Below are 21,197 nucleotides of genomic sequence, written 5' to 3'. Positions count from 1 at the left end.
GACATCACATTACAACTGTGGAAGATGTTGATAAAATGCATTTGGAGCCTAGCTGTAGGAAGGATGTCATTAAACCTGAAAGGTACAGAGAAGAGTCACAAGGATGTTACCAGAAAGCTTCAGTTATGATCTGAAGCTGGACAGTCCGGATTTCTTCCCCTGGAGCACCAGGGTCAGAGGGATGACCGTACTGGGTGTATAAAATCAAGGGGCATGCATAGGTGAATGTTCCAGTCTTTTCACCAGAGTAGGGGAGAGAGAGGCATCGGTGAGATGTGAGGGTGAGAAATATAATGAGGATCTGAGGGGAGGTTTCTCACCTGAATATTGCTGGGGTATATGGAACAAGCTGCCAAAGTAGTAGGGTGGGAACAATTACAACATTTGAAACACATTTGGACAAGTACTGTATGTAGATGGGCTTACCGGGACATGGACCAGGTGAAGGTAAGTAGGACTAGCTCAGATAGGCAGCTTGTTCAGCGCGGAGGATCCTGCTTCCGGACTGTAAAACTTTAAATCAGCCTTAAGCTTTTTCGATGCTAATCGTTAGACTATTGTGGAGGTTCTGGTTATAATATCGAGTGATTTCCCACGTACGGACAGAATTGACTTAGGGAACTCGTTGGTTACCCGGGGCTGGCCTGTGGGGTCTTTCATAATAAAGATGTTAGAAGTCTGTTGATAGCGGAATGGTACTGAGACAGACCCGAGGCAACACATTGCACACCAACACTGAAATCCGCAGTTTGCTCCAGTCCGAATGCGCAATCGCGAGAAACTGGGCAGGTAAGCCTCACCTGGGAGTCTTTCCGAAGCTCGCCAGCGCTCTGCATTGCTCTACCTGAACGAGGGCGAATGGGGACTCCGGTAAGGAAAGGCTTCCATCGGCAAGAAGTTAACAAGACCGTGTGGGACGTGCTGGTCAGATACACCGATCTGAACCCGATAGGGTCAGGGGCGTACGGGACCGTGTGGTAAGTGTTAGGGGACCGCGGCAGACCTCACCTGCGCGCACTGGTGTTGCCCCCACGGGACGGAACGGCGCTGTTGATTCTCGGACTTAGGGTCAGTGTCCGTTTGTCCTTCCGAGAACCTGTTATTGACATAAGAGTCATGAGGGAGGGTTAATTGTAAACCGGCGCGAAGTGTGCCGCTGGGAAACTATGGGTAAGATTTTTAAAAAAACATACGTATACAGAAAGTGCAGGCAGAGGGAGTTGAAGGAACTTGCTCAGAATTTTAGCAGTGTTGGGGCGGGGGTGGAGGCGGGAAGGAGGTGATTGTTGCGATAAATGGGCTTGTTGGGGGAAAACGGTTGTGATAGCGGTTTGTGTAGGGTTGTATTAGCCCTTTACCTTTACCTATCACCTCCCATTTTCTTACTTCATTCCCCCTCCACCCACCTACCTCTCCCCTCACCTGCTTCACCTGTTACCTTCCAGCTTGTCTTCCTTCCCACATTTTTTTTTATTCTGGCCTCTTCCCCCTTCCTTTCCAGCCCTGAAGAAGGGTCTCTACCCAAAACGTCGATTGTTTATTAATTTCTATAGATACTGCCTGACCTGCTGAGTTCCTCCAGCATTTTGCGTGTTGCTTAAAATTTATTACTCCAGACTTACAACAAATCAACAACCACAACTATTATTAAGACTTTAAAAGTATTCTGCTTCTCTAAGTAGAGTTTCCATACAAGGCAAAACAAACTCTGCTTGTTGAGTTCCTCCCTTCCCTCTTCTTCTATTCCCCACTCTAGCCTCTTACTTCTTACTGGCCTGTCACCTCCCCATGGGTCCCCTCTTCCTTTTCTCCCGTGGTCCACTCTCCTCTCCTATGAGATTCCTACAAGCCAGCCATTTACCTTTCCCACCCACCTGGCTTCACCTATCACCTTCAAGCTCTCCTCCTTCCCGTCACCCTGCCCTTTTATTCTGGATTCTTTCCCCTTCCTTTCCAGTCCTGATGAAGGGTCTCACTCCAAAACATCGACTTTTTATCATTTTCTTTGCTTGACCTGTGGATTTCCTCCGGCATTTTGTGTGTGTTGCTCAATAAACACATTATATCTCTCTAGTTAAACATGGTGTGCATTTCAAAGGATAGTTGGTATGTGGAGATGATCAGAACCCATTAAACAGTCTGTCTCATCCACTACTAAAATCTGTGTGCTCTTTCTTGGGATTACTGGGAAATGGAGGTCATTGCCTGAATACAGAGGAGGAAGTCATCTTGGTCACTAGAACTCAGCACCTCCAATAAACCTCACAACTACTTTGTAGTTTTGCACTGATTCAATTTGACTACCAATAGTTCCAAATTCTTATCCAAATCTTGACAGAAACAGAAAATTCTGGAAGCACTGGAGAGCACTGCATTCCCAGGTCTTTAACAGCACCAGAATTGGTTAATTGTTGTTTAATGAGTCATTAATTGGTTAGAGTTTTTTGTGTTTTTCTCAAGTGACTCCTTTTTTAAAGAAAGGGGCTTCCCTTTCTCCACCATCAACTCTGCTCTCAAATGCATCTCCCCCATTTCACACACATCTGCTCTCACTCCATCCTCCCGCCACCCAACTAGGAATAGGGTTCTCCTGGTCCTCACCTACCACCCCACCAGCCTCCGGGTCCAACATATTATTCTCCGTAAATTCCGCCACCTCCAACAGGATCCCACCACTAAGCACATCTTTCCCTCCCCCACTCTCTCTGCTTTCTGCAGGGATCGCTCCCTATGCGACTCCTTTGTCCATTCGTCCCCCCCATCCCTCCCCACCGATCTCCCTCCTGGCACTTATCCTTGTAAGCAGAACAAGTGCTACACATGCCCTTACACTTCCTCCCTCACCACCATTCAGGGCCCCAGACAGTCCTTCCAGGTGAGGCGACACTTCACCTGTGAGTCGACTGGGGTGATATATTGCGTCCGGTGCTCCCGATGTGGCCTTCTATACATTGGCGAGACCCGATGCAGACTGGGAGACCACTTTGCTGAACAACTACGCTCTGTCCGCCAGAGAAAGCAGGATCTCCCAGTGTCCACACATTTTAATTCCTCATCCCATTCCCATTCTGATATGTCTATCCACGGCCTCCTCTACTGTCACGATGAGGCCACACTCAGGTTGGAGGAACAACACCTTATATTCCATCTGGGTAGCCTCCAATCTGATGGCATGAACATTGACTTCTCTAACTTCCGTTAATGCCCCACCGCCCCATCACCCCATCACCCCATCACCCCATCTGTTATTTATTTCTTCTTTATTATATATATTTTTTCTCTCTCTCCTTTTTCTCCCTCTGTCCCTCACTATACCCCTTGCCCATCCTCTGAGCTTTTCTCCCCCCTCCCCCTTTTCTTTCTTCCCGGACCTCCTTTCCCATGATCCTCTCATATCCCCTTTGCCAATCACCTGTCCAACTCTTGGCTCCATCTCTCCCCCTCCTGTCTTCTCCTATCATTTCGGATCTCCCCCTCGCCCTCCCACTTTCAAATCTCTTACTAGCCCTTCTTTCAGTTAGTCCTGACGAAGAGTCTTGGCCCAAAACTTCGACTGTACCTCTTCCTAGAGATGCTGCCTGGTCTGCTGCGTTCACCAGCAACTTTGATGTGTGTTGCTTGAAATTCCAGCATCTGCAGATTTCCTTGTGTTTGCGTCAATAGCAAAAATGTTTTTTACCAGGATTCAAACCCAGACAAAGATTGTGCTCCAACACTGCTGAAAGTAGGGAGAGTCAATTTAACTCGTACAAGCACATGTCAATTTTTTAAAAATTCCAATGTCATCAACTGATTTACTCTTTTTTCTGTCTACTAACCCATGTGTTTTGATCTCTCTCCCTCCCTTATCCCCATAATTATTCATGTCCCAAAATCTATTTAGCCCTGTTTTGAATAAAGTTAAAGTTCAAAGTAAATTTAGTATCAAAGTACATTTATGTCACCATACACAACCCTGAGATTCAGTTGCTTGTGGGCTTTCATAATAAATACAACACTGTAAAATCAAAGAAAGACCACATCCTACTGGATGAAGAAACAACAAATAATCAAAAGATTATAAACTGTGCAAATACAAAAAAGTAAAAAAGAGAAATATAATAATAAATAAACAATAATTATAAAGAACATGAGATGAAGAATCTTTAAAAGTGCGGCTATAGGTTGTGGGAACAGTTCAGTGACGGGCGAGTGAAGTTATCCCCTCTGGTTCAGGAACTTGATGGTTGAGGGGTAGGGGTAATAACTGTTCCTGAAACTGGTGATGTGGGTCCTGAGGTTCCTGTAGCTTCTTCCCGAGTGTAGCAGTGAGAAGAAAGCACAGCCTGGATGGTGGATGCATGCATGCTGATTTCCTGTGACAGTGCTGCATGCAGATGTTCTGAAAAATGGGGAGGGCTTTATCTGTGATGGACTGGGCCGTATCCATTACATACTGCAGGCTTTTCCTTTCAAAGGCATTGGTGTTTCCACAGCTGTTCATGATGCAAACAGTCAATATACTCTTCACCACACATACCTACCCCTGTCCTGAAATTATACCACTGAGGAATTTGAAGTTTCTGACCTTCTCCTCCTCTGATCCCCTGATGAGGACAGGTTCATGGACCTCTGGCTTCCTCCTCCTGAAGTCAATTATCAGCTCCTTGGTTTTGGGGTCATTGAGTGAAAGGTTTTTGTTGTGGGCACCATCAGCCAGATTTTCAATCTCCCTCCACAGGGGTGTTGTCAGCAAACTTAAATATGCCATTGGAGCTGTGCTTAATCTCACCTTCATTGGTATAAAGTGATCAGAGCTGGGGGGTGCGGTAAGCACACAGCCTTGTGGTGCACTTGTGCTGGTGGAGATTGTGGAGGAGATGCTGTTGCCAATTCGAGGTGAATGAGTCCTATATCACTTTGTCCTATATGATTGAGCCTCAACAGTCATATAGGACAGAGAATTCAAAGGCTCACTTTCCACATCTCTGTCCTATGTGACTGACCCCTATTCTGAAATTCCATCCCACTTTTACAGAGTCCTCAGCATCTATCCTTTAAGGCCATTGAAGAAATCTATGGGTTTTGATGAGATTTTCTCTTCCTCTTCTAAACTTCTGAAGTCTTCTCCATCCTCAACGAGTCTTCTCTGTCGACCCTTATTATGTACTTTATCAGGCATGTAAAACCGAACTGTTTTCTGTACTCCAAGAGAGGTCTGACCAAGGCCCTATGGAATTGCAACATTCCATCTTACTCCTATTCAAATCTTATTATGAAGACCATGGTTTCAGATTGGGCACTCACAGAACTGATCAGAGGAGCAAACCCACTGAATATTTTGAAATACATTTTGTCTTGGGCCAGAGTGTCTGCAGTCTGGCAAATGGTGGCATAAATCTTTATTAAAATAAATCTTTCATTTTGGATTTGTATATAAAATACAACACAGTTGTAAAAATTAATGGGGTTTATCAGGAAGCATTGCTTTTTGATCCATCTTTATTTTTTATGCTTAATGTAATGTTCATAACTTTATGACCCATCATGAGAATACAGGTCGAACATGAGTCTATTTAAGGAGGGGTATAGTCCGAGTGCACGTCAATGTGACAGGTTAGGTGGGCTGTAGAGTCAGCTTCCATGCTATTGGTTTCTATGACTCTATAAACTGACTCTTGGCTGCCCTGTAGGTGAATGGTCTTCAAGTCCTCAACCATGTACTTGACTTCTTAAATTTTAAGAAGGCTTTTGTCATGGTTTCTGTTTATCTTGTCTCTCTGAGGGTTTCAGAGGGATTTATGGTCTGAATCACAGATCAGCAAGGTTGTGCTAATGCCTCTTCATAAGCTGTGGAAAATTTCTTTTTCTATCTTTTTGTTAATTTTCAAATTCATAAACATAACAACAATACTAGTACAAAGAGACTGGGATTACATTATTGGTAATTAGCATATGGGAATATAAACTACAGATAACAAGTATACTAAGCCTCCCAAACTCTTAATGTAATTAAACATGATAAAAAGAAAAATGAAAAAAATGTAAAGAACCAAAAACCCCCAAATTAGAAAAAAAAACAGAAACTAAATTAAACTGAACTGAACAAAACTAAACTGAGCTGTTATATTACATCAGATACAATCATTAATGTCATTAATTCCACTCCTCTGTCCATATATTTAAGGTTAATAAAAAGGATTTGGAAAAGGTCAAGCTACATCATATGAAAATGTTAAATAAATGGCCTCCAGGTCCCTTCAAATTTAACCAACGGATCAAAAGTGACACTTCTGATTTAAACAAGGTATAGTTTGGGAAAACCATTCAAATGTAGTAGGGGGATTAATCTCTTTCCAATTCAATAAAATGGTTCTTCTAGCCATTAATGTAACAAATGGAATCATCCGCTGAGCTGAAGAAAATAAATAACTATGTTCCATCATTGGTAAACCAAAAATTGTGGTAATAGGATGAGGTTGTAAATCAATACGTAAAGCTGTTGAAATAGTATCAAAAATATCTTTCCAATATTTTTCCAAAAGAGGGCAAGACCAGAACACATGAGTCAAAGAAGCCACCTCAGAGTGACATCTATCACAGACAGGACTTATGAGAGTAAAAACGAGCTAGTTTATCTTTAGACATGCGGGCCCTATGTACGACCTTAAATTGTATCAATGCATGTTTAGCACGTATAGAGGAAAAGTTAACTAAGTGGAAAATTTTCTCCCATTTCTCTATAGGTAAGAGAAGTTGAAGTTCCCTTTCCCATTCATTCTTAATTTTATCAGCTATACCTGGCTGTATTTTCGTAATCATATCATAAATAGTTGCTATTAAACCCTTCTGATAAGGGTTTAAACCTAAAATTAGGTTTGGACACAGCAGTGGAAAGTTTCTGCCTGCTTTTACCTCTTGATAGCATCTGACACCTGAAGTCAACACTCTCTCCGTCAGACCTAGTTCCCTCGTGTGCAAACAAGTCTAACATGCTGCTTCTTGTGCAGTTCAGCTATTGATCAGAAGACAGGAGAGAAAGTGGCTGTGAAGAAGTTGTACCGGCCCTTCCAGTCTTTAATTCATGCCAAACGAGCATACCGTGAACTTCGACTGCTCAAGCACATCAAACATGAAAATGTGAGTGAAGCACCACCAGCATTAACAAAAATTCTGAACATTAATATAAATACAGTTTGTTCTTGTTTCTAGTCTGATTACTGCCAGCCATTTTGCTTTTGCAGGTGATTTGCCTGCTGAATGTGTTTTCACCTGAAGACTATTTACAGACATTCCAGACCTTGTGAGTACATGATTAATGTTTATCTCTTCTTACATTTGCGATGTTTTAGATGCCTCAGTGACATGCACCATCCTGCAGAGCACCATAAGCGTCTGCTATCTCCTGGCCCAATCTCTCCAACTGCATTCTTCACCAGTGCTCTGAATTCCACTCCTCTTGCACAGCAGCTTTGTGCAGCCTCCAGTGCCTGACTGTTCCAGTTGCTTGTAATGTCCATTAGGTTCTCGCCTTCCCAAATAATTTAATTTGGAATTCTCCCCTTTATTTCCCTCTCAACCCAAAGAGGTTGCTACACCTCCATCTTGCCCTCACTCTTCCACACATTCGCAGGCACATACACACAGACTCATGCACACACACGATTCAAGATTTAATGTTATTTCCAGTACACGAGTATAAAGCAGAGTGAAATAATTGTTACTCCGGATCTGATGCAGCACATAAAAAAAAACACAAGATAAAGAACATAATATTGAAGAAACACAATAAATACAAATACACAAGATAGCTCATATACATAGATTGACTATGCCCATAAAGTGACGCGAGGCACAGGAGTGTCTGTACACAGGTAGGTGTAGGTACACATACACACATTTTCTACATTCATCTCTTGGCTTGTATAAGTTTGGGACTGGTTATCACTACTTACCTACCACCTCCCCAGTGATCCATGTGGTAGCAGGGAGTGCAGCTACTTTGGCTGCACACCTTGGAGAGACAGTTGCCATTCTTCTTCTCTTGCTCTGAAACAGAACTAGGAACTGCTCATCTATGCAGACTGTGGCAGAGTTGTAGTTGATGTAATCTGTACCCTGAGGCTGATCCTTTGTGCCCTTCCTGCTGTTATAGATTAGTTGTAAATTGCCTGTAGCGTGCAGTGGAATGGTAGAGTTGAGGGGACGTAGGAAGAATAAATTGGGAGTAGTGCAAATGGGTACTTGGTGGTGGGAATGGATTTGAAGGATTGAAAGACTTATTTCCATTGTATTTGACTCTAAGACTCAATGAGCCAAGGAACCTATGCAATTCATATCTGGCACACTGTCCTCCTAAAGGTCTGGCTGCTTCAAGCTGCATCTGGTCCCTCGTTACAGAACAAACTGCATCCAGCTCTGGACACAGCTCAGCAAGGTTAGGTACCTGACTTCTAGTACTGTCCGCACTGTGATTCCCTTTCTAAGTGCCACTCTGAGTATAATCATCACAGTATTCTTGGTTCATAACAATGTAAGAATATAAGACATAGGAGCAGAATTAGGCCACTTGGCTCCTTGTGTATCTTAGCCCTCTCCATACCATGCTCCTGCCTTCTCCCCATAACCTTTGACACCATAACTAACCAAAAACCTATCAACCTCTGTTTAAACTAATACTCAATGATTTGGCCTCAGTGTAACTGAATCCTGATAAGTAATCATTGACCTGAAAAGTAACCTCTGGTCCTCTCTCCAGAGTAACTGAACTGCCAAGCATTTAAACAGTAAAAGCAAAACTTAATGTGAATTTGAAACTCTCAGGAACTTTCACAGAATGAAGCAGGAAAGACTATTCCTATCAGGAAATGTAGAGGAGAGCTGACCTCAAAGCAGAGCAGCAGAAATAGGAAAATAACTTTAATAATATACTGCATAAACAACAAGCCACAAAGAGCCACAAAACAAGACACAACAGATACTAAACTCACAGGTAACAAGGTAACTGAAGGCTTGGAGCGGCTGGTTGGTTCGTACAAGTGAACAAGGATTGCAGATGACAGCTGGGCTAAATAGGCTGCAGGTGATGAAGAGGAAATGAGTGCCAAGTGATTCCTGATAGCTGGGTGGAAACCGGGAGATGCCTGCCTGTACAAGCCTGACAGTTCTGGGATCAAAAAAATAGTCAGAGGAGATCGCTGTGGGGCCCATAAGACATTGGAGCAGAATTAGGCCTTTCAGCCCATCAATTCTCCTCTGTCATTCCATCATGGCTGATTTATTAACCCTCTTAATCCCATTCTCCTGCCTTCTCCCCATAGGTTCTTTAATAGATTCTTTGATTAGGTCACAGCTGTCTGTGGCAACAACTTCTGCAGATTCCCTACCCTCTGGGTCATTGGCAAAAGAAGCAGAGAAATTATTAGAATCATTTAATCTCTGCTTGTGACTTGGAATCCACTCCAGAAAAGAGAGGCGGACAGAGAATCAATACTAACTTCCATGGGCAATTGGATTTTACGTGACAAGGAAGCTTGGAGATAGTTGCAGAGCAAGGTAACCAATTAAAGAAAGTTCAGTGTCCACCAGGGTTAAATATTACAACTTGTTTTTCAGTATTCATGATTAAGATTTTTTAAAAATCTTATCTTGAAGAAGGCAATTGGGAGTGTTCTCTTTTGGTAATGAGAGTTACAGAGATGCACACAATTCTTCCATCTTGTTTCAGATCAGCTACGACAGGGAAGAATTTGGGACTATACATAAATATATGATAATATACAATAATAATACAGTACTGTGCAAAAGTCTCAGGCACATTAGGGTCCTCAAGACTTTTGTACAGCAATGTAGTGATTTTTTTGTTTTGTACTGTACTGCTACAAGTTTCATGACACACGTGAGTGATGATAAACCTGATTCTGATCTGGGTCTCTATTGTGGACTGAGAGTGGGAAGGGGACAGGGAGAGGGGAATCACGGTTGGGGAAAGGGAGAAGGGAGAGGAGAGGGACGGTGAAGTACCAGAGAGACATGCCCTAATGATCAATACACCAATGGTTTGAAATCACATCACTTTGCCTGGCATCTCAGTGCTGGGAGTGTATGCACCCATGCCACACCCTGTCCCTGGCACTCCTCTGCCATCTGTCCCACACCCCTCCCGCTGTGCTCCACCCTCGCCATTCCCAACATCTTCTGTTCCTGCCAGATTTACACGCTCGTTCTCCACTCCACGTTGACAAATACAGTACTGTGCAAAATTCTTAGGCACCCAGGCTATATGTATGTGCTTAAGACTTTTGCACAGTACTGTATATACCAATAATAGTATAGAGAAAAAAAACTTAGCTCCGAGAGCAAACAATTTTGAGCATGTGTGAATATAATGCATGTTCCTGGGAGTGAGTGTGAGTTCTTACATATCCATGTGCTTTTTCCCCATTGTAAAACACTTTGAACTATATCGCCTGCCTGAAAATTGCTGCAGGTGAAATATTGATAACTGGGGGAAGACTTCTTGAAGCAAGCCTGATTGAAGTGCCTGGCAATAGTGTTAAAGTTGTAAATACAGTTATTATTATTGTTGTTATGTGTGCTCTTGTATGTCTGCATACAAACTCTGTTCGCAGTTACATGGTGATGCCCCTCATGGAGCGCGACCTTGGTCACATCATGAAGAAACAGAAGCTCTCTGAAAACATGGTGGCGTTTCTTCTTTACCAGATCCTACGTGGTCTGAAGGTGAGGATAGTCAAGGGCTGCAAGGGATAGATTCTTGGAGAAGCATGGGAGCTAATTCAGCTTTAAGAACTCTCACAATTATAATAGTGGAGTTTTAGAAAAACATTCCAGCATTTATCAATGCCCAATATCTCATCAGGTTGAACCGACGAGCGGACAATTCTAAACCACGTTAGAACCTAGGGAGTACTATAGATCCTGAACAGGTTATAGTTCGACAGGTACTAATCATCCTCTGGTAATTTTAGGGATTATTACTGGCCTCCAACAAGTTAGTTCCCCAGAGATTGATTACCCTTTTGTATCTTACCCATCATCAATATTTTGGGTGGGGACATAATGGACATCTGATTGCAAACTAAAGGATGCTATCTCCAACATAAAGGCACTCCCACTATGGGTAGCTGGACAAATAGCGAAGACAGGAAACTGACCAAATGCTTTCCTAATACAGAACCCTGAATCCAACTGCGGTGCTCTAACTACTGAGATTGACAAACCTGGTGCAAAATATATTCATTCATTGAAAATGACCACGTTGCATATTTATGGGAATTCTCTATGTGTATTTTGTGCATCTGGGAATAGTGCCTAAATATGTTTCTTCAGCTACTTCAAGATGTGTCAATAAATGGGCATTTCTTAATTTAAAATCATCTCCCTCTGTTATTTGGTAGGATAAATATGCAAATCAGACCTTAGTTTCCTAATAAGATGTTCTGGTCAGATCTCCTGGTGTAAAAGTAGGCTGCCAGTGAACTTCCTCCAGAAAGTGGGGTGTGTGTGTACAGTGATGTGCTCTGGATCTGGGTGAGGAGATCTCGAGTTGCACAATCAGGATGCTTTAAATCTTCCACTCTAAAGAACGTGGTGGTGTCTACCATAACCAGACGTAAATCATTTTGTCATAAAACCATAACACATAGGAGCAGAATTAGGCCATTCGGCCTACTGAGTCTTCACCATCATTCCATCATAGGTGATTTATTATCACTCCCCATTATACAGTCAAAGGGCACTGCAGCTCAGAAACAAACCCTTTCGCCCATCTAGTCCATGCCAAACTGCTAACCTGCCTAGTCCCACAGAGCTGAACCTAAACCATAGCGCTCCATGTCCGTCCCATCAATGTACCTATCCAAATTTCTCGTAAGTGTTGCAATCAACCCTGCATCCATCACCTGCACTGGCAGCTCGTTCCACACTCCCACCATTCTCTGAGTGAAGAAGTTTCCCCTCATGTACCCTTCAAACATTTCACCTTTCATCCTTAACCCAAGACCTCTAGTTTTAGTCTCACACAACCTCAGTGGAAAAAACCTACTTGCATTTACCCAATCTATATTCCTCATAATGTTGGAGGGAACCGTAACACATGAGGGAAATGCATGTGGTCATGGTGAGAATGTACAAACTCCTTACAGACAGTAACGGTGACTGGCACTGTAATAGCATTACACTAACCCTCTTGTTGCCATGCCACCCCATCCTGCCTAAATCTGACGGCATTGCAGACACCATACCATTCAAAAATGCAGATACCTTCAGAGGTAAGCGGTTAATTATCCAGTCTTGCAACTATAACTTTTGTGCAAAGATTTTATTGCTTTGATACTACACTTACTTTGTGTCCTATTTCTCACACAGTACATCCATTCTGCTGGGATTATACACAGGGTAAGGCACTTCTCTTCCATAAACCTTGTTGGATTGGACTGTATAATTGTTATCTTCCTTCTACTTTAACTTTCTTATCCTTGTTTGTATTCTTATATAATTACTTCTATATAGTGTGTTTTTTAGTGGTGGCAGTCACCTTTGTATCTTTCTGGAGACTTCTCAGTTTCAATAGTGAGTATTGCATTACTTGAATAGGGGCAATTTTATTGGTTAATTCAAGCAATGGAAAAAAAGTGTTATCATTAATTTGGTATACGAGAACCAGACCTTGTTTTTTTCACTCCCCCTCTCATCCCCCGCTCCCCCTTTCCCATCCCACTCGCCCCCTCCGCACCCCTCTCTCTCCCCTTCCCCTCTCCCTCCCCTTCCCCTCTCCCTCCCCTCCCCCTTCCTCCCCTCCACTTCTCCCCTCCCTCTCTCCCCCCTCCACTTCTCCCCTCCCTCTCTCCCCCCTCCACTTCTCCCTCACCTCCCCTGTCATTAGGCTTTGCTTTTGCTCCCTGCTGTCTTTCTTTTACCCTTGTTCTTTTGTTCTTGTAATGCTTAATCGATCATAAGCAACACGTTTTATGCTTCATTCTTGACTTTCAAAGAACTTTTGGGTTGCAATAACATCAAGCTGCCTTTTTAAACTGAGGACTATAATAGATACTGACATGCTTATGGAAAAAGTGACTTGCAAACCAGGACTTTCCTCTCCAGCAGGAGTTAAAAGCCTGGCGTCCATGGACCCCTCAGTTAATGGTTGTGCTCCAGGCATGAAATTGGTTGGGAGCCACTGCTCTATAGTATTTTTTATTTTACAGCATGGTAATTCAAAGATATTTTTCAAGGAGCTTCTTCATCTTGTCATAGGGCAAGTCCTCCATACTTGTAAAATGATATTTTGATTAGTTGTGATCTAACGTGTACGCTTAACAAAACATCCCATAGTAAGCTTTTTGAATTATTTACCAAATAATTACTATCTTTTCTCTTCAGATAATTAATACCTGTAAATGGTATTAAAATTTTTCTCTTTATTCTTTGCAGGACCTTAAACCTGGTAATCTAGCAGTGAACCAGAACTGTGAACTAAAGGTAAGAATACAGTTAATTGGAACACATCGGGACCAGTACATTCTGGCCCAAATAAGCAGCTGCCCTAATTGGCTGAAGTTTCATGGAAATAGTTAAAAAGGTATAAAAAAGACAAACAGAGTACCAGATTATCTACTTAAATGAACAAATTAGAATACCGTCAATACTACTACAGTACTATAAAACTATGTATTAGTTCCTATTGTTATTGATGGAGAAATTCATTCTGTGTATGCTGCCCTACACTGATTTCGATTGGCTGTAAATCAACAAAATCAACGTAGGCAGATAATGGACTACATTCATCCAATGCTTTCAAAGTTGGTGGTACATTTATTATCAAAGTATGTATAAATTATATCACCTTGAGATTCTTCCACTTACAGACAGCTACCAAATAAATAACCCAAAAGAACCCAATTTTCAAAACAAAGAGACCAAAGCCCCTCAGAGAGAGGGGGAAAAACATTGATCATGCACGCAGTGAAAGCAAGCACCAGTATTCAGACAAAATTGAGTCCACAGACGGAGCCGGAGCAGTGGGAGTAGTCTCACAACCTCAGCGCCATGGAGAGTGGAGTGAACATCATGGAAGAGCAAGTAGAATTGGCCCAAACCTCACCTCTGGTCCCAACCTGCCTTTTCAGCTTTTAAATTGACTAAACACCAGGTCATCCCCTGCAGTAGGATCTGGGCCTCGCCACATCGATACGCTCTGAGTTTGGACCTTGCTGCCATGTTCCGGCCCGTACTTTCCAGATCGGCTTGGCACTTAAGTCAATCCAACCTCACTCCTGGTTTAGGTGGATGGACGCCAAAACTCCTCAGCTCTGACTCTCTCTGATTTGATCCATCTTGAACATGCCTTGACCACGGTCTGATCACCTCTCCTTGAACTTGCCATGCTCCGATTTTGTATCGCATCTGCACGCCTTGACCCTCAAGTCAGCTTCTTAATTGTTCGTGGTGATAGTTTATCACAATTTACCACAGAAAAGTGTTATTAATAAAGTATTTAGTCATATTTCTTGCCTTATGAACCATCAGTAAGCAGTTCAGCCAACTTTAGTTTTGCCATCTTAAACCGGAAGCTTTTTGATAATTGCATACTCCAAATCTTCATTTTCATTGTAACATTCAAGACACAGTTGATACCTTCAAATTCCTCCTGCTTTCTAACTTGTTGAAGTACTGAAATTGTTTTATTTTCACTCCTGGCCGTTATGGACATCTGCAAGCCTGAATACTTGAAACCACAATTCTGAATTTACTGCTTATTTCTCCCCAACTATCAGTGACAAAAATCACTACTTTTGGAACACAAACACACATAACTGACGCTATTTAAGAACTGTTAACTCTAAGCATGGTGTAATGTCTAAAGGCCACACAAGTGCACATGACTGACACTAATTAGAATCTGTTTGGCAACAGTCTCCTGTCCCAATTAAGTGGCATAGTGTCCCAAGTAAGCAAACAGAATCCCAGCTATTTTCTTGATTAGTCTTTGTCCCTAATAAGTGGCTGCTATGATTAACCAATGGCCCAATTGACCAGAATCCACTGTACAGTATTAATAATGACATACAGCATTTAACCTACATTTATTTTCCAAACTTTCTTAAGCTTAATGTCTGGACTTCGTTTAGATTTGAGTGACTCTAATGCTTGACATTCTTGACATCAGGTCCCAGATAGATTTAAACGGAAAAGTGAAGACACATAATGCAATGATTGTTTCTGATTCCTAGTCTGATGTGACGAAGCTACGGGATGTAACAGTTCTTTGTGAACAGATTACAGGAGGAAACTACGTGTTATCAGGAATAACTGGTGTGAAACTGAAAGCTGCAGTTGTAGGTATTTTATTTTTATTTATTGGTATTCACCACAAAATGGGCCCTCCTAACCCTTACAGCCCTTTTGAGCCACGCCGCCCAACCATCCATCAATTTAACCCTCGTCTAATCAGGGGACAATTTACAATTCACCATTAACCTACCAACCGTTGTATCTTTGGAATGTGGGAGGAAACTGGAGCACCCAGAGGAAACCCACACAGTCATGGAGAGAACATATAAACTCGACACAGGCAGCGATGGGAATTGAACTTGTGTCTCCTGTACCATAAAGCAATGTCCTTGCTAACCACTACGCTCCTGTGCCACCCCAATTCTGGCAACATGACATAGATGTGACAAAATGTGACCAATACCAATAGGCTTTTGTCAAGGTAGTTAAGGTAGTCTGAAGGGATTATTTATGTACTTTATATCACTATAATACTATATAACATTAACAACACATTACATAGACAAAGACGATTAATTGTATCTTGACTGTCACATTACTTCACCCGTCACAGAAATTCCCATATTCCAGTTGCCCAACCCCATCCTTCTTGCTACCTAAATTAACATTTTTCTTTCACAGAAAAAAGTGTTAGAGTATTAACCATTTCTCTGTCATGCTATGTTGGTGCTGGAAGCATGGTGACACTTGTGTGCTGCCCCCAGTATTTCTTCGACATAAACACTGCCATTCGCTGTATATTTTGATGTTTTGAAGTGAATGTGACAAATAAAGCTAATTGTTAATCCAATCTTTATCTCTTTCCACAGTTGTCTGATCTGCTGATTTTTGCAGCTTTTCCTGTTTTAATGTCAAATTCCTATCATCTGCAGTTTTTGATTTTTGTTTTTGATAACTGTAACTGTATTATACAGTTTGAACATAACATTCTTTGTGTCAGGCCTGTAAGGGCAGGCAGTCTCCTCCCAGCTACCTGCCACTTATTTCCAACTCAGCACCTACTTAAGCCCATCTCTCATCCACAGCTCTTGTTTCTAACTAGTTATGAATCCTGAAGAAGGGTCTTGGCCCGAAACGTTGACTATCTATTCATTTCTATAGACGCTGCCTCACCTGTTGATTTACTCCAGCATTTGCATGTGTTGCTCCTGGCCTTGTTGCCTGTGGTGTTTCATACCTTCTCTCTCTTGTTTTGTGGCCCTATGTATCTTATTATTTTGCAGTTTATTATTAAAGTTATCACTTGCCAATAAATAATCTCTGCCGCTCTGCTTTTGGGTCAAGTCTCCTCTACATTTCCTGACACCCTGACGTGTATTCCAACAGTGTAGTGTCAAATTCTCAAGTTTCCCAACTGGATCATTGGTTTCCCAAGTGCTGCTGCAGGTCACTTGGAAATGAAGTCATAAAAATGGGTTTTTATGAATGAGCCCTATCTTGAAATTCTGAGCTAATGACCAGCCAACCACCAGTTACCTGTAATCTAGAACCACTGTCTGGGTCACAGTGGGGTGGCAGCAAACATCCCAGACAACGCACTGAGAATGAGAGAAAAAGGGGAAGCAGAAATTGTGTGAGAAACACAAATCTGGGGAGGAGAGAGAATTTATACTGGCCTACAACTTACGTTGCCGTTTGATGGACAACACAGTCCATATGGATGAGTTGGACAGAGGGACTTTTTCCAAGCTATATGACTGTGTGTTGTGCCCCCAGAGCAGGAAGCTTTTTCCAAAGCCTGTGTTCCATCTTAGTGGTGGAGAACATGAAAAGGTGTTTAAAGGAAACGAGTCATGATAGCAGGGGAGTTCGGTAAAACAGGGGTCGATTAAATAAACTAGATTTAGTTTATATTTCATTTTTAACATTTGGTAGCATGTTTTATTAAAAACTCATAAAAACAAATGATCAAAATATTGTTAGGTGTTTACCAGCAGTAAACTATAACAATGCTATCAGGTATTAGACTAATGATCACATCAGGATGACAGGCTCTGTGGTGACTGTTCCTTTAAACCTGGTGATGTACTTATGTCCATTCCTATTTTTTTACTACTTTCAATCTGCAAAAATTATGGTGGTTTTCAAAAATAAATGCCCTTTGCATTTGTTATGTGATCTTCTTTCCAGATTTTGGATTTTGGATTGGCTCGTCACACCGAGTTGGAGATGACAGGCTACGTGATTACTCGCTGGTACCGACCCCCGGAGGTTATACTGAACTGGATGCGTTACAGTTACTCAGGTACCAGTCACACACCTGTCAACCCTTTTTGAACTTCTCTTGAAAAAAGAGCTGTTAAATCTCTGAGGAACACACCCAATGCTCAATAAATTTGCTCTGACTTCACACTAAATTTTGAAGTAGAACAATAATGCCAGTTGTAAGTACCGAATTCCTTTGTTAGCTGGTTCCTGCTAGAAATGTTTTATTGGTTGCTGTTTGTTATTAACATTATGACATTATAATATAACATCATCAGCATCTTTAACACTGGAGCATTGTAATTATCACTGTTAAGTATTTAAAATGTTAATCATAATAAATCATGTACTTACTCAATATGTATTAGAGCTAATAGGAGTACAGCCTACGACAGTATATTTGAAGGGGTGCAGGAGCGACCAAAGGGAGAAGATGAGGTGTAAGTGGAATCACAGGGAGGAGCGGAAGTGCAAGTCACAAGGAGAGGTGTAGATCGAGGAATAATCAGGATTGTTTTTCTGTTTTTTTTCATTATTATTGATTTTTTAAATCTTACCTTATTGTGTTTTTTTTTCCTGCACTTCATTGGATCCAGAGTAACAATTATTTCATCTCCTTTACACTTGTGACATTAAACAATCCTGAATCTTGAGGAGCACAAAGGAAGCAGGAGTGAAAGGGTGCAGAAGGTGGAAAATTGAGGACTGTAGAGGGAGGGAGGAATGAGGAAGCACGAAAGGAGTAGTGAATGAATGGGTGTACAGAGAGGCTCAAGAGTGTAGTACATAATAGGAGAGAGAGTAAGGTGCTCAGGGTAATGTGGGGGGGGGGCAGAGAAGCAGGGGATCCCAGAGGCTGAGATACAGATAGGTGGGATATTGGGAAGTACTGTGGGATGAGCAATGGGGGAATGTGGGGCAGCATGGGCACAAAGGAAGTGGAAGAGTAGGAACTGAGGTTGGAGGTGTACAGTGAAAAGCCCAGAGCTGTTGGCCTCAAAGGAAATGGGATTGGTACTACAGAAGGAGGGGGAGGGTTAGGCAGTTATCATGAGGAGGCACAATGTGGGGGTGGGGTGGGGGGTGTTTTCTGATGGACGGAACATTGAGTGAGGAAGTACTCATACGGTAGGGGCGCCGACGGATAGCACAATGGGAAAGACAGAGGGAGGTTGTGTGTGTTTGCTCACCTACTGATGTGACCCAAAGCCAGGACATAGGACAAAGCTGGAACTTGAAATCCTCCTTTATTCAGTAACTACAAAACTCACATCTCAACCCTACATCCCAAAGTGTGACTCTTTAAATAGTTTAGCCAAAGGGCATTCAAGACAATGACAGGAACAACGATCAGTTAGTGAAAGTCAGCCTGGGATTGGTTGTCAGCTGACCAATAGGTGTTGGGTGTTTGGACTCACCGTAACACCTCCCACTTGAAGATAAATACCTAAAAGACTTGAGCCGAGGATTGATTTGAATTGGAACATCCATTGGCAACAAGTCCTTCCTAGTAGTTACAGGCTGTCACTTTCTTATCGTGATGTTGCTTGCGGTTATGGTGGCATTGATGGTTGGTTCGGTCGGGGTAAATCGAACCCTTGCAAGAGGAGATGAAGGTCCAGCTTTGTGCTTCACGATCTGCCTGATGATCTTGTTGCGCCTTTGGGATAATGCGGTCGGAACCCTTTGATATGGTGACACTAGTGATGTCCATCTGATAACTTTGTTTGCCAATATGACCTGGTGCCCATTGCGATACTGCCTAACCCACACTGCAGCTCTGGGCTTGAATGACTGAACTGCGGCTGCCTTTGTGCACCTGACCATCTGGCCTTGAATGTTGGAAGCTGTGGTAGTATTGCATCCAACACCGTGCTCAGTTTTCTTCTCAAAACTGCTTCAGCTGGGGACTTCCCCTTGAAGCCTGAATTCGACATGTCAGCCAAAATGTTTTGAGGGCCTCAGCCGATATTCCTTTCCCTCTTGGTTTCAGAAGCGACCGATTGAAGGTATCTACAAACCTCTCTGCTTTGCCATTGGACAGTTGATAATATGGGGGCGAGCGAATGAGGATAATTCCACTGCACGGGCAGAAAGCAGCAAATTGCTGTGAACTGAACTGAGTGCCATTTTCAGAAACAAGAGCTTCTGGCATCCCAAAGCAACTGAAGATCTGCAGCAGCTGTTGAATGGTAGCTTCTATCGTCGTTGACTTCAAGTATTAGCTACAGTATTATTCAAAGACTTACCTAATACTTCTGGCCATTTGGAATAGGCGTCAACCAGGACAGGTTAGGTGCACCAACTGATTGGGCCAGCGAAGTCAATATGTACACAACTCCAAGGTTTGGGAAGCTGAAGCTAAGGTTGTGGATTGGCTCGACTCGGATCCTTTGCTGCCATTGAACACTGAGTACACTGGTTGCATGTACGTTTGTAGATGTGATGTCCTTGTCTATGCCTGGCCAGTATACAAAGCTTCTTGCCAGGGCTTTCATTTGATTGATGCCCAGGTGACCACAGTGGAACTGTGTACTTTTGGTCGAAGTGTTCGTGGAATCACTAATCTGTCTCCAAACGTTAGACAGGAGTCCACTGTTGAGAATGAGGTATGATGTTACTAGCAGGTACGACACCTTCTTCAACCTTGACTGGCCATCATCAACAAGGTATCTGTAGATATACTGAAGAAGAGGATCTGCTCAAATCTTGTCGACCGTGACTGGAAAACCTTCAGCAGTAACTGATACAACCTGGTGGACTTCAGAATCCACTGAAATTGCAGCCATGTCTGCATCTTCATTTTCAGTAGCCTGCTGATTCATAAGTCTGGAAATGGCATCTGCCTGACCAAGTTCCTGGGTTGATGGGTACTTGATTTCAAAATCGTAGCTAATAACATCATTGCCCACCTTTGTAGATGGTTAGCTGTATCTACCAGGATGCCTTTCTTAGACCTGAAAATGGATCTCACTGGCTTGTGATCAGCAAGGAGACTGAGGGATCTGCCATAAAGCATCTTCTGGAATTTCTTCACAACAAAGATGATTCTCAAGGTTTCCTTCTCAAATTGTCCATAGTTCCTTTCTGCTGCGGTCAGTGATTTGGCTGGGTGCATGACACTTTTTCTGAACCATCAGGGGAGATATCGGATATGACAGCTCCCACTCCATAGGTGCATGCATCCGTTGTGACAAGATTGTCAACTCTGGGTTGAAATGCATCAAGAGAAGATCAGATGACAACATATTCTTTACCTGATCAAAAGCCTCTTGGCATTGTTTGGACCATATCCACATGGCACCCTTGTTGAACAGGGCATTGAGTGGCTCCCTCAGCTAGTACATTGTTGGGAGAAATGCTGAATAATGACTGATCTTGCCCAAAAATTATCATAAAGTGCTGACGTCTGATGGTGATATCTTTAAAATAGTGGTGATGTTTTTGGGTTCCAGGCAACAACCATGATCACTTATGATGAATCTCAGGTACTTGATTGAAGACGTCTGGATCTGCATTTTTCTGCCCAAAGTTGCAATCCAAAATCTTATAGATTGTTCAAAATATGGTCCAGACATTGGCATGGTTCTCTCTGATTGTGACCATCATAATGATGTCACTGAGGGAAGTGGCAACACCATCAATACCTCTCAGCATTGTATCCATAAGGAGCCAACTTTACCCCAAAAGGAGGACAA

General features: G+C 42.5%; 1 protein-coding gene across 3 annotated transcripts in view; it reads left to right on the top strand.

The window, feature by feature from the left end:
- The window catches only part of zgc:171775 (STKc_p38 domain-containing protein), a 42,916-nt gene that overhangs the window by 8,792 nt on the left and 12,927 nt on the right, over positions 1–21,197 (top strand). Inside the window, exons 1-7 of one of the 3 annotated variants that reach the window (XM_063067655.1) lie at positions 782–977; positions 6,990–7,119; positions 7,224–7,282; positions 10,611–10,722; positions 12,370–12,399; positions 13,435–13,482; positions 17,425–17,539. In XM_063067655.1, the coding sequence (XP_062923725.1) occupies positions 859–977; positions 6,990–7,119; positions 7,224–7,282; positions 10,611–10,722; positions 12,370–12,399; positions 13,435–13,482; positions 17,425–17,539 (613 nt within the window). In that variant the 5' untranslated portion in view covers positions 782–858. Of the gene's footprint in view, positions 1–781; positions 978–1,141; positions 1,171–6,989; positions 7,120–7,223; positions 7,283–10,610; positions 10,723–12,369; positions 12,400–13,434; positions 13,483–17,424; positions 17,540–21,197 lie in introns of those variants that run through there. The other 2 variants (XM_063067657.1, XM_063067656.1) reach the window with 2 other exon arrangements.

Source organism: Mobula hypostoma, chromosome 15, assembly GCF_963921235.1.
Source record: "Mobula hypostoma chromosome 15, sMobHyp1.1, whole genome shotgun sequence".
NCBI lineage: Eukaryota > Metazoa > Chordata > Chondrichthyes > Myliobatiformes > Myliobatidae > Mobula > Mobula hypostoma.
Note: the sequence above shows the minus strand (reverse complement) of the source record. Positions and strands in the feature narration are given on the sequence as shown.